General features: G+C 45.0%; 1 protein-coding gene across 5 annotated transcripts in view; it reads left to right on the top strand.

The window, feature by feature from the left end:
* The first annotated feature begins 2,151 nt into the window (after positions 1-2,151).
* SRPK1 (SRSF protein kinase 1) overlaps positions 2,152-12,122 on the top strand; it is a 28,028-nt gene continuing 18,057 nt past the window's right edge. The window contains exons 1-4 of one of the 5 annotated variants that reach the window (XM_075521881.1): positions 7,845-7,960; positions 8,586-8,892; positions 9,691-9,846; positions 10,681-10,956. In XM_075521881.1, coding sequence (XP_075377996.1) covers positions 10,886-10,956 — 71 coding nt within the window. In that variant the 5' untranslated portion in view covers positions 7,845-7,960; positions 8,586-8,892; positions 9,691-9,846; positions 10,681-10,885. Of the gene's footprint in view, positions 2,438-2,529; positions 2,591-7,844; positions 7,961-8,585; positions 8,893-9,690; positions 9,847-10,672; positions 10,957-12,122 lie in introns of those variants that run through there. The other 4 variants (XM_075521882.1, XM_075521878.1, XM_075521879.1 and 1 more) reach the window with 4 other exon arrangements.

The following is a 12,122-nucleotide window of genomic DNA, read 5'->3' as shown; positions in this document are numbered from 1 at the left end:
ACAAAGCACGTACTTTGTGGCCAAGGACTCCACCTATACTTCTAAAAAGCCACAGCAGTCAGAGTTCAAAGGCCTGTCTGTAATCATGTGTTTGTAGGCAGCTTGACGTTCTCACCTGACCTAGTTGCAACACCTACAGTTGTTTTGTGCACACAGCAACTTTTTAACGTCCTTCCCAGCTAGTGTGATGCCATGATGTTTTCCTAGCAGGGCATGCTGCAGAAACCCAGGCAGCTCTCCCACTGCATTGAATTAAGAGAATACAGATTCCCCAAACACACACATTATCATTGCAGATGGTGCAAGGTGTATATAACCATCCCCGACGCTGTTGTCGTTTTATTAACATATTACTCCGGTGCATAAATGGCTGCAGAAGACATAAAGCAGCTGAGGAACCTCGGGAGTCACGCAGAGCGTGGCAGAAGCAGTTCTTGGGGCAATGCGCTGCGGTGTGTCACACTGCACAGGAAGCTATGAGGAAGGACCAGATAAACCAGTTACGTATGAGCATAGTTTGGGGGCATTTATTCTACTTTAAAAATTAGTGCCAGGCTGGTTGTGGAAAGATGAGTGTATCTTGGCTTAGGCCTGGCTCAGCAACCCTTTGAGGGTGCTACCCCAGCCTATGTTTTTCTATCCCAAATTAGAAGAGTCGTGGAAGAAACTTGGCAGGAGTGAAGGTGCTCAGTAATATCTTGCTTCTGTAGGAGACCTCTGCATGAGGCTCCTCGTTCAGACTGTGGTGGCAGCTACTGTTCGAGGGACTATGATACCCATCTGCATGCTTGCTTCGCTGCGTGGCTTTCCAAATCTGGCTGCGTGCCGTCTTTGATGTCCTCACGTGAAGAAACCCAGCCTAGGCCAGCGGAAGTATGAAACAGAGGGGTAGTCACGGCAGGTGTGAGCACACACCTTGCTAGAGCCAACCGCACGAGTCATTTGTTACAAATCTGGGACGGCCGATACGCTACCTGTAAATTGAGATTATAATAGCTTTTGTGGTCTGCTTATATTGTGACTTCTTTGAGGTAGGAAGTTGCGGTGCGATAGAAGCAGGGGGGATGCCATCACGCTTGAGGTCTTTCAGCTCAACGTTACCTCGAATGCAGTAGGTGTGCAAAGGCTGAAATTTGCCTCTCTCCGTTGCATTATCACCACGAAACCTTGTGCTGCAGTTTCTCACTTAAAGCTCTTTGCAGGAGAACAGACAGATGTACTAGAAACATCTCACGTCTGTAGCAAGTAATGGAGCAACAACCACAAACCATGAAAAGGATTTTTCTGTCTTCCAAAATTGCGCAGACACGTACCTGCCTTTCCATGAAAGTATTTCTAATCTGATGCCAAAGGGCCCTGCTCTCAGGCACGCTTTAAAGTGTCGTGTCCTAGAAATCAAAAGCAGAGCAGACACGGCTCATGCCCCGGTCGCACCTGATGGCCATGACTCCTTCTGCCATCTTCCCGCCCAGAATGGGGCAGCAGGAGCTGCAGCTGCACGGGGTGAGAATCCCTGATAGAAACCTGATAGAATATCTAATTTGCTTGTAGCAGAGCTGTGAGAAGTTTTTAGGAGTAAAATAGCGTTAAGCAAAACTGCAGGTAGGAATAGAACTTGCAAAAGTTCTAAGGTGAATATAGAACTACCTTAAAACACATATATTTGTTCAGTGCTTACAGTGAAATGCCTGAATGGCCCAATAGCTGAAAAGTTTCTTTTTTTTCCATGGTAATTATTAAATAATGTAATACTAAGAATCTCTGTAACGGGCGTTTCCCTCCGCTAAAGGCAGGCGATTTACAAATCTTTCCAATGCAAAGCTGTACGCATGGCGGGTGAGGTCTGTGGAAGGCCGGTGCGTTCCGGCCCGCAGCCGCACCCTCGCCCGAGCGTTCCCCCGAGGGTGGGCGGCCGGCCGCTCTTCGTAGCCTGAAATCCCCCGGCAGCGTCGGTCCGCCACGGCGGGTGACTGCGGTTCGGGCTCACCGCTGTTATTCTCCCTGACAGGGCTGAGGGACACCCGGGGCGGAGTGGATTCCCGAACGGCCGTCACACGCGCGGCGCCGACGTCACAGCCGCGGGCTTTTCATCACACGCCCGGCGCTCGCCTTCAGACGCCGGGGCCGCCCCGCGCCTGCGCGCCGCACGCCATGCCGCTGCCGGAGGCGGTGCCGGCGCCCGGGGAGCACCGCCCCGCGGAGGGCGGGCGGGGGCGTGGCCGGCAGCGGGGAGGCGTGGTTTCCCCCCACAGCTCGAGCTCGAGCTCGAGCGGCACCCCTAGCGGGGGTGAGACCGAGACCGCGCGGTGGCGCGCGAAGGTGCCCAAGCTGCGCATGCTCCGGCCGGCGCGGCCCGGCGTGGCGCAGGGGGAGGGCGCAGCGCGCAGGCGCGTGGGGCACCCGGGGCTACCGGCTCTGGCGGCCATGGAGCGGAAAGGTGAGCGCCGCGCGGCCCCCCCAGGGCGCCCCCCCTCCCCCTCCCCCCCGGGCCCGCCGCCCCTCACGCCTCTCTCCCCCTCTCTCCCTCAGTGCTGGCGCTGCAGGCCCGAAAGAAGCGGACCAAAGCCAAGAAGGACAAGGCCCAGAGGAAGTAAGTGCGGCCCCCGGCTCCCCTCAGGCGGCGGCTCCCGCCGCCGGGCCCCGGCGCTGCCTCCCGCCGGCACCGCCGCCTCTTTGTTACCCTCGGCCCTCCCCGCGGGGAAGGGGCTGCCGGGCCCTGCGGCGCTGCCGGGGCGGAGGAGCGTGCAAACCCCTCAGGCTAGACGGGTTTTTAACGCGAGTTTAATTGAAGGCACGTTTCGCGGCATAGGCAGGGAGCCGGCGCGGCTGGTGGCCCGGGGCGGCGGGTTTTGCCGCCCTCCTCTCCGCCGGGGCTGGTTTTCCCCAGGACTTCACGGTTCCTCGCCGTTCCCTGTCGTGGTTCCTTTGGCGGGCTGTGGATGGGGGAGCGGAGCTGCCTTGGCGTGCGGGGAGGCTCTCCGTTCCACGCGTCTGCCCCGAAAGTCGGTGAGGGAGCTGCAGTCGTGCTTACCCGCTCGTGTCGTGCTCTGTCCTTGCAGGCTCCTTCCCCCGGCCCCAGGCTGTACCCGGTGGGGGTTGCTGGCGTCCCCTCTCCTCGCTGGGGCCCCCGGAGCGGTTCAGTAACTGCTGGCTTTAGCAACCAGCTTCTCTTGACTCTCTTCCCCCCCTGCTTGTTTTTTTAATCTTGCCATAAGAGTGCTGTGATGTGTTGTTTACATCTTTCTCTGACTTTGATGCTCTTGTGTGGCTTCTTTCCTACCACAGGAATTTCACAAGTCTTTATATGTGGTGAACTTTTGGATGCAGATATAAAAATTAAAAGATCTCTAGTAAATATTAAACAATGGCTCCCACCAGACTGCATTAAGTACTGCATTCAGTGCTGCTCGTGGATTCCTTTCTAGTGAAAGGTGATATAAATCCTAGAGCTGGTTCTGTGTGCTCAGTAAAATGCTGCTTATTTGTGTAAAATCTCAGGTGCTTCAGGAGGTTTTATACTTGCTGGTGCCTAGGAACCAAAGGTATTTAGTAAGTAAGGCTTTGAGGGTGGGAGCTGGAGGGGTTTTTCTTTACGCCTAGAGTTATGTCACTTAGTCACTTCCTCAGACAAATCACAGGGATTTTTAAAAAATTTCTGGTTATCTCCAGCAAAGATTCAGTTGTTTTGAGATGGGGCTTCTGAGGGGTGAAGAGCATCAACTAAACTCTTTGGGAGATAGATGTGCATTATGTTTTTGCACTATTTTGTACATGTTCCTGGTGTTTCTTGAAGACAGCATTAGGACAATTTTTGAAGAGCTCTCTTCTTTCTATAGTATTATCTGCATCCTAATTTCTGAATCAATAATCCATTGTTTAATTCTATACCTGTTACTTTTTTTTTTTTGTACAGCTGCAGACAAACAATACTGACTCTGCCAACAGAGTCCACAGTTGCAGTTGGAAAGACTGATTTCTGTGTAAATTCTGAGGTTGCTGCATGGTAACTTTCAGTGCTGGCTTTTTTTTTTAAAAAAAAAAAAAACAAAACCAAAAACCTTTTTAACCATGTAGCCAGAACAGGTTAACTGCACTGCTGGTTAGCTATTGATTTTGCCACTAACCTTGATTTGAGTGGAGAACCATGCTGTTTGTAAAATGCTGTGTTTATCCTCTTAAACTACATGCTTCAACTCTGTTTTCTGGTACCATAGGTTGATTAGATCCTGCCTCAGAAATTAAAGAAACTTGCATGTACTTTATGCTTTACGTTTTACAACAAAAAGAACCCAGTGTCAGCCTCTAACTTTAGGTGCAGTTCCATGACATTTATGCTATTTAAATACAAAGCTGCTCTAGTTAAATCTTCTAAAATAAGCTTAACTGGGTTGTTGCAAGACTTTTTCCATAAAATCTAAACTTGAAACCACATGGAATATCCTTTTAGCATCTCATGTTCCATGGTAGTTGGTTAGATCACACACATGTAATTTTTTCTATATGAAGGGCAGTAAAAAGCATGAAACAACTGGTTTTAAAAGGTTAAGGTTGGTAAGTATTAGGAATTATCTTATTATGGGTAAGTATAAAAATGCAGAGAATGTTCTGAAGGGATTTAAAGCAATTGAAAATATCTTTCACTTCAGGAACGAAGTGCTTTAAGTTTCCCTGTCAACCCAATCCGGTTAAAAACAGGAAAAAAAACCCACTTGGAAGGGTTAAAATAATCAAAATGGACTGCGTATGGTACAAAACTGGAAAGATACTGCTTTTTTTCATCATTTAGTAGTTAAAATTGCTTCTGTGTAAGTTCAGACAAGACCAGCCTAAACTGGTTATTTACAGAAAACCCTTGTAAATACTAATTATGGTTCAATGTGTAAGATTTTTTTTTTTTTAATGGGAAGGTTAACCAAGTTCTTCATTTTCCACAAATTCAGGTTGTTTCTATTTCTTCCCATCCTTCCTCTCTTAAAAGTTTTATTTGATGTCAGTGAAGGAGTGAGTGCATTTATCCTAACCTACTCTTCTGCAGAAAGAGAGCAGGCGAAGCGTCTTGGTAATACGAAGGTGAGGTACCTATGTCTTCCCACTCCAGTAAAACTACCCCAAATCTTTGGGTAATCTGGAAGAATCATTAAACTAGCTGTCTCAAATCTTTGCTTAGGAAGCTTATACTTGCCTAGCCTCCTCGTTGGTCCCGTGCCTGCCATTGTGGAGTTGGAGGAATATCATGGCTGTGTACCTTTGCCCAGCTCCCATTTCTGTGAGAATTGAGGAGGAGGAAGGACAGGGAGAGTGGCAGCTGAATGCCTTGGGGAGACAAAAACCAAGCCTAGATACTGGGAGATCCTGAGTTGTAATGTTGACTATCACTGGGTTGCTTTGTGGCCTTGAGTGAAGCATTGATTTCAGTTTCTTATCTCAGTCTCTTCCATCAAAAAGGCAAGGAATTAGAATTAAAATTGCTTTAATCTAAATTATTTTTAGAAAATGAGAGGCAAGCTTCTACTTGGCCTTTTCCTTAATATGTCAGGAAATACGCATGTCAAAGCTTTAGTTGCTAATAAAACATAGGGAGTTGGGTACGTAGGCTACTGCAATGTGTTTTGCTGCCAAAAGATAGCTTTGCTGAAAGCTATCTGGGAAGTACGTGATGTATTAATTTTATCATTTCATGAGGTGTGAACATCTTGGGCACTAACAGTTGGTTGATTCCCAAAGGCACTCAAAAAAGCCTCTCTTTAAAAAAGGAGGCTTTGTAAGCTTACAAGGTTTTTTCTTGCTAAACTTTAATAACTTAGACTGTAAACTCTTCAGACAGCTGTATCTGGTGAGGTGCATTCAGGTAGGTATTTTTGCCCAATTGTCAAAAATGCAAAAGATTTTTGCAGTTCTTTGTTTGAAGCAGTTACTAATATCTTTGGAGCTCAGCACTGGTAGACAAATGTGTTAGGTGTAATATTTGCACTGGTCCTTAGGCAGGTGGGGGAGCTGCACAGTGCTTTCCTGGGAACAGTTCTTGTGCTAGTTTTCCTCATATGACTTCTAGGGAACTGCAAATAGAACTCCTGTGTCCTGGTGTTTCATGAGCTGTGTTGGATGAGGATGTCCATGAACTCAGCAGGAGGAAGGAGCAATGGGTGTCCCAACAGTTCAGCCTTTCATCGGCCACGAGGTGGCTGCTTCTTGCTCTGCAGGTCCCGTAGCACAGACCAGGCCACGTGTGTACTTGCAACGCCTTGGTGCAGTAAGATAGTGTCTGTTTAGGAAGCAGTGCAGGCTAACGGGAGATTACAAGCTTGACTTTTTTGAAGGCTCCACATGCTGTTTGGAGGGGAATGTTGCTTTGAGTTAGCTCTAGGGTGGACAGAACATCCATTCCTGGCTGAAGTGATGCTGGAGCATGCCATCTGCATGGTTTCATTTGAAAGAGATTAATTTCCTGTGCTGTGAGACTGTTGCGCTATGTGAATGAAAGCCCGGTATGTGAGGAAGATCTGGTATTTACTTCAAAACCATGCTTCTATTTGAAAATACAAGCTTCTCTTTGAACTGAAATACAAATATAGATGTACTTTACCAATGGCTCTGGTAATTTGTAATGGAATCAGGCACTTGTGACTGTTAGACCATAATTGCCAGTAAAATACTGTGGCTTTTTTTCTGTCTACGTTGTATGTTGCAAACCCTTAGAAGTTCAAACTGTTCTCTTTGTCCTAGGAAAAAATGACTCTAGGTTACTACTGAGATTAAGACCCAGAGTTTAAAAACTAGGCAAAAAAACCCCATCCAGATTCAAAGCATTTGGAGAAACAGACAAGAAACTGAACAAATAGTTCTCTATTACAGCTCATTTTCTCTGAAATGAAGAAAATAAGCATATTACTAGAACTGGGCTACAGGTCTGTACGATGTGTAGATGATGGGTATTTCATTGGCAGGCCCAGATGATAACACTGCTTCACCAAATCTGGTGTCTTGCTTCAGCAGTGTCTTTTATGTTTCAGGAAAAGTTGGCCTACTCGTGCACAAAACCATCTGTTTTGTGCACAGGGGTGTTGAACTGATTGTGCCTCAAAGCAGAACACTTGATTACTGTAGGCATGAATAACTACAAGGTAGTGGCAGCCATACAGTTACAGTATGTGGCTTGTTCTGAAAAATGTACGTGATCAGAAGTACTTTCTTCTAATTCTGCGTGCACCGGTGAATTTATTTAATCTTTTTTTACAGGCTCTACTGAGTGGGAGATATTTTTTCACAGGACTTTCAATAGTTCCTCCGGCTCTCTCTACTCCTGGAGTGAGGGCAGTGGCAGAGCTGAGTTGGTACAGTACCGCTGTCTTGCTTCCTCTCCCTCTTCCCACATGCATGCAGTATTCAGTATTTTTAAGAAGCTGTTTTACAGTTATCTGTAATTCTCTAGCCAGACTCTTGACGTGCATTGAAGCCTCACTTCTTTCTTCCTCCTCCCCAACTGAAGAACAATAGAATTGCTATGAAGAGACATGAGGAAGCTGGCAATTTTTCCATCTATGCACTCCGGGGAGCAGAAGACTCCTAGTAGAGTCTGATACTTTCTAGTTTGTTATTGCATGTCTTGCTTGTATCACTTTCCTGCTGTCTTTGAGGAACCCTGGAGTTCTGACAGCTCTCGCAGGTTCTTCCTCAACTTCCATATTCAAAACTTCTTTGCCTGGGATCAGGATCTTGGATTATGTTTTCCTCCCTTGTCTTTCATAATTAATACCAGGGCTACGTCTTTTGTGACTATTTTGAACATACGTTTAAGGCAGAGTCGGAATGTATCGCCCACAGGATTTTTCATTCAAATACAGAAGTGATTGACTATGACGAGACACAACTGAAGATCTACTGGTTTCCATGGAAGTCCCTTGGTTTGTAATAGCTGGAATAGCAGACGGTTCTACAAACAGCTTGTTAAGTGCTTGTGTGGGTGAGTGGGTATGGGGAGCAAGAAACTTGATTGCCTCTGTTATTTGTGCATTAGTACTGTTCTCATGTGAAATTCATTATTACTTACCTTCAAATGGAACTCCCACAGATCCACTAAACAAAAGTATGTCTTGGTGCCTCTGAGCGCCGTTCTTTGAAACTAAATGTTAGACCATCTCCAGTCCTCTTAAGTTCTCGACAACGGTATTCTGGTAGCTCTGCGATGGCTGCCCTTCAGCAGCAAGTATTGTGGATCTGCCATGCTGGCAGAAAATACCAGTTCTTTATTCAGAAAAATAGTGATGGAAGGGTGAATGAATTGCAATAATCACAAAATAAAGTGGATTATAGACTTGTAAGTCCCCCACAGTCTGTGATTTATAATTCCCCCAAATCCCCTCAAATACTTAAAAATTTCTTGAGCAGAAAGGTAAAGTGCATACGAGCGGGAAAATACTTTTATCATTTCAGACCTGAATTCATACTGAAAGTTTGAATCTAAACAGTTACAATATTTATGGCAACACTAGGTTTGCCAGCAGATCTGCATGTAAGCATGTTGGAGGCTGGCACCAGAAGCAGTCACTCCGACTAGATTGTGCCTTAACGTGATCTTGAAATTACAGGCACACTAAGGAATAGTAATGAGATGCAGTCTGGCAAGCATACTTCCCTTAAAGAGACATTGTCTTGATGCACGGATGTTAAAACAGGAGAGAGATTTTAAATCCTGGCTTTTCACCATGCCATATGGAGCTTTTTCCTCTTCCCCAAATGAAAACAAGGAATCCTTAACAGCACTTGAAGCGAGATCTCGCTGCAGTGGGTGTACAGCCCTGGAAATCGTTGGCTGGATGGTTAAGGTGGAAAGCAACGCTTCCTTCGGCAAGAGTCCTGGGGCGTGTTACAGTGCTCTTATCTGCGTCTCCTACGGTACGAGCTGGATTCGTCATTAGTGTTAAGTTCAGTGAATTGAATTCTGTTTGGGGATGTTTCATGCGTGTAATTTGAGCTCACAAATAAGGTTTACAAAGTGTTTACAAAGATTGTGCTGCAGGCGGCTTAAAAATCATTTAGGAAAGCAATTGTCTTTGGTTTCCTGCAGACGGGCGTCATCTCTGCAAATATCAAGGGAATGGCAAACTGAGGTGAAGAGGAGTAAGGAGAGTATCTTTTTTGTTAGCACATATATAGGGATGATAGGTGTGACAAGTGATTTGGATTAAACGTACACTGCCTTCCTTGCTTGAAGGTGGAAGGGGTGGTCTTTTGTATCTGTTCAAAGCAGGTAGATAGGTAGCATGGACAGTATTTCTGCTGTTTTGTGGACAAGGAAAAATACTTATTTCCTGTACAAAATACAGTTTTGAAGAAGTTGCTCTTAATGCTCTTAAATAGGAGAACCAAACACCTCTTCAAGTGTTTTGTTATGTAGGTTGTTGGGGTGGAGAAAACGAGTTCTGAGTTTTGACGGTGAAGTCGCATGCAGCGATTTGGCTCTTGTGATGTCTTAAATAATAATTTATAGAGAACAGCGAAGGAGCCTGTGCTGGTGCCACTCCACAGCACGAAGAACACTGCTTTTTCATTGCACTCTCTGTACTAATGGGCATGACTGTGGCCTCCCATCTTCTCGTCCTCCTGATGCTGTTGGACCTACCTCAGTGCAAATCTGTAAGAGCACACATTGTGCGCTCGAAGCTTCTTAATCCTTTTTTGCCTTATTTATAGTGCGTGGACCAGATAAGTGATTCTGTGGGAAACTGGCAAGAGAATACAAAAGTGTTTTTTCCAAACTCTTTGAACACCTTTTGTAAGGAACAAGAGAGTGACTGAAATCTTAGTTCCTGCAAATAACTGTTACTGTCCCTGCTATGCATTGCAGAGGTGAGCAGAGTTATTGGGTGGTATATTCAATGAATGTGGAGCAAAATCTTGTCTACAGTGGAACATTTTGCATGTTGTTAGTGCCTCTTCTAATATGAAGAGGTTTGGCAATGCTAAACTGTTAAAAGAATGTTCAAACTTCACTGAGCTTTTAAGGTGAAAATATTTTAGATATACAATCGGACGAATCCAATTCTTCTTTAAACCTTTTGGTTTAAAACTGCAGAGCCAGCTTCAGAGTGTCTTTGCTAATAAACAGTCCTCCCTAGCAGAGAAAAATCTCTAAATTATTACTTAGTATGTCACATTGTTGCTGACTTGTTTCCTCTATTGCTTACATAAACCAGCCGGGTAAACAGGCATGGGAAATGGCTGGTAATTCTTCTACATTGCTGGAGGACAATGTTAAGTGCCCACTGCTGTGAAAAATACTCAGTTCACCTTTTTAAAGAAGATTTTACTCCTTCCCCTGCTTTTTTTGTTACTTTTAAGCATAAAGGATAAGTTTTTCTTGTAACTCTGGATGGGGAGGTTTGGAATTACATCAGAAAATTCATTTTTACTTTGAACGCTCTTTCTTTCCTGTGTGATTGTGCTGGCACTTCTGTATCAAAAGGGTTGGACTGTCGGCAATTACCATGATCCCAGTCTTCATCCGAGCTTTGAACCCAGTGGACTATTGAATAGGCAAATAAAACCAGCTTGTTCAGGAAGATGAAACAAAGTATCTGACTAAACTTCTAATTTCATTAGAGGCAAGATTGAGACAGGTAAACATCAAGAGAAGGAGATGAATCTATTTATGCTCAACCCCTAACATGACTAAATTTGCAGGAAGATCATCTGAGAGCAACCCCCAGCCTTGCTGCAAGGCCCTTTACCTGCAATGCAGTGCTGTGCATCTGCAGCTAGGTGGTGGAGGCAAATCCCTCTTCTCCCTCACTCTTGCACAAAGCTTTGCTGCGTTCGAGGAGAACCAGCCCCTCTGTCTGCCGTTGATGTCCCCCTGCTTCCTGAACAGTGTGCCATCTGATTTTTAATGGCTCTTTCGAAAACTATTGGGCTGTCTTCGGGAATATCTTTATCAATGGGAGGCCGTGCTTCATGCAGGTAGGTTACCTTCTTTAATTTATTTTTTTTTTTTTTGTCTCATGAATTTGCAGTTCTTCAGGCATTCCTGAGAGGATAAGGACTTTTGGGAGGGTCTCTAGATGCGGATTCACATGAATTCCGTAAAAGATCTAGCATTTAGCCTTAGCACTGCTGTTCCACATTGTTTTCCTTAAGTAAAATATTGCTGTGTAGTTGTATAGAGACCCTGCAAATCCAGTTAATTCTGATGATTAATTAGCACATTGACGGAGCAAAAGTAAAAGGTGATCAGGGTGTTCTTAAGTAGAACAGAGGTGGGTATTAAAAAAAAGTACCCTAGAACGCTTGGTTTTTTTAATGTGTCAACCATTAACCATTTCAATAGGTTCTTTATATTTTTTTTCTGCATTTTGCAATGTTGCTGACAGCTGTTTCAGCTGTCATCTTTAAATACCGAGTATGGATTTTTTTGCTGTCTTTAGCAGCCTTTTGTGCCTTTTAGAGCACTGTCTGCGTGAGCAAAGCAGACAGATGAGGGTTGTGGTTTTGTGCATCAGTTTTTCTTTCGGTATTAATACATATTCTGCACTGATTAAGTCTCTTAATGTGTATCTGCAGTTGACATGGTCACTTTGGGGAAAGAAGGTGGTGGGGTGTAATAACATCTAATGAATTCTTGCAGGAAGGCAAAGGAATGAGATGTGTTTTGGAGGTGATTTCATAAAGGAAATAGCACTGTAGAAATGTATGTGACCTGAATACGGCTTGCTACCACATTAGTTGGTATAATAGATTATAATATAGAAGTGAAATGCTTTTGGTTCCCCAGGACAGACTCAGATGCAGACTACAGGGTGTGTCGTGTACGAGGTTGTCAGCAGCGTGATTCGTCAGCCCCTTCTTAGGAGGGGTGCAGAAAGCTTCCAAGAGAATGGGGTTTAGTGCTTCCAGTAACTTCTTCCTTGATGCGTGAAATGAGTATTATTGAAAAGCATTGGGACTGCAGAATGGCATGATGTTTCTGTCTGCATCAGTGGTTCTTGAGATGAATTTTCTTTTGAATCTGTTCTAATCCCCTACATCTTGCGCAGTTACAAAAGTGAAAATCTTGAAACAGCATTGGGGAGAATGACTCTACTACTCACGCTATGGGTGTGGCTACTGGGCTTAAATTCTCCTTTCTA

The sequence above is a fragment of the Mycteria americana genome, chromosome 20, assembly GCF_035582795.1.
Source record: "Mycteria americana isolate JAX WOST 10 ecotype Jacksonville Zoo and Gardens chromosome 20, USCA_MyAme_1.0, whole genome shotgun sequence".
Classification (NCBI taxonomy): Eukaryota; Metazoa; Chordata; class Aves; order Ciconiiformes; family Ciconiidae; genus Mycteria; species Mycteria americana.
Note: the sequence above shows the minus strand (reverse complement) of the source record. Positions and strands in the feature narration are given on the sequence as shown.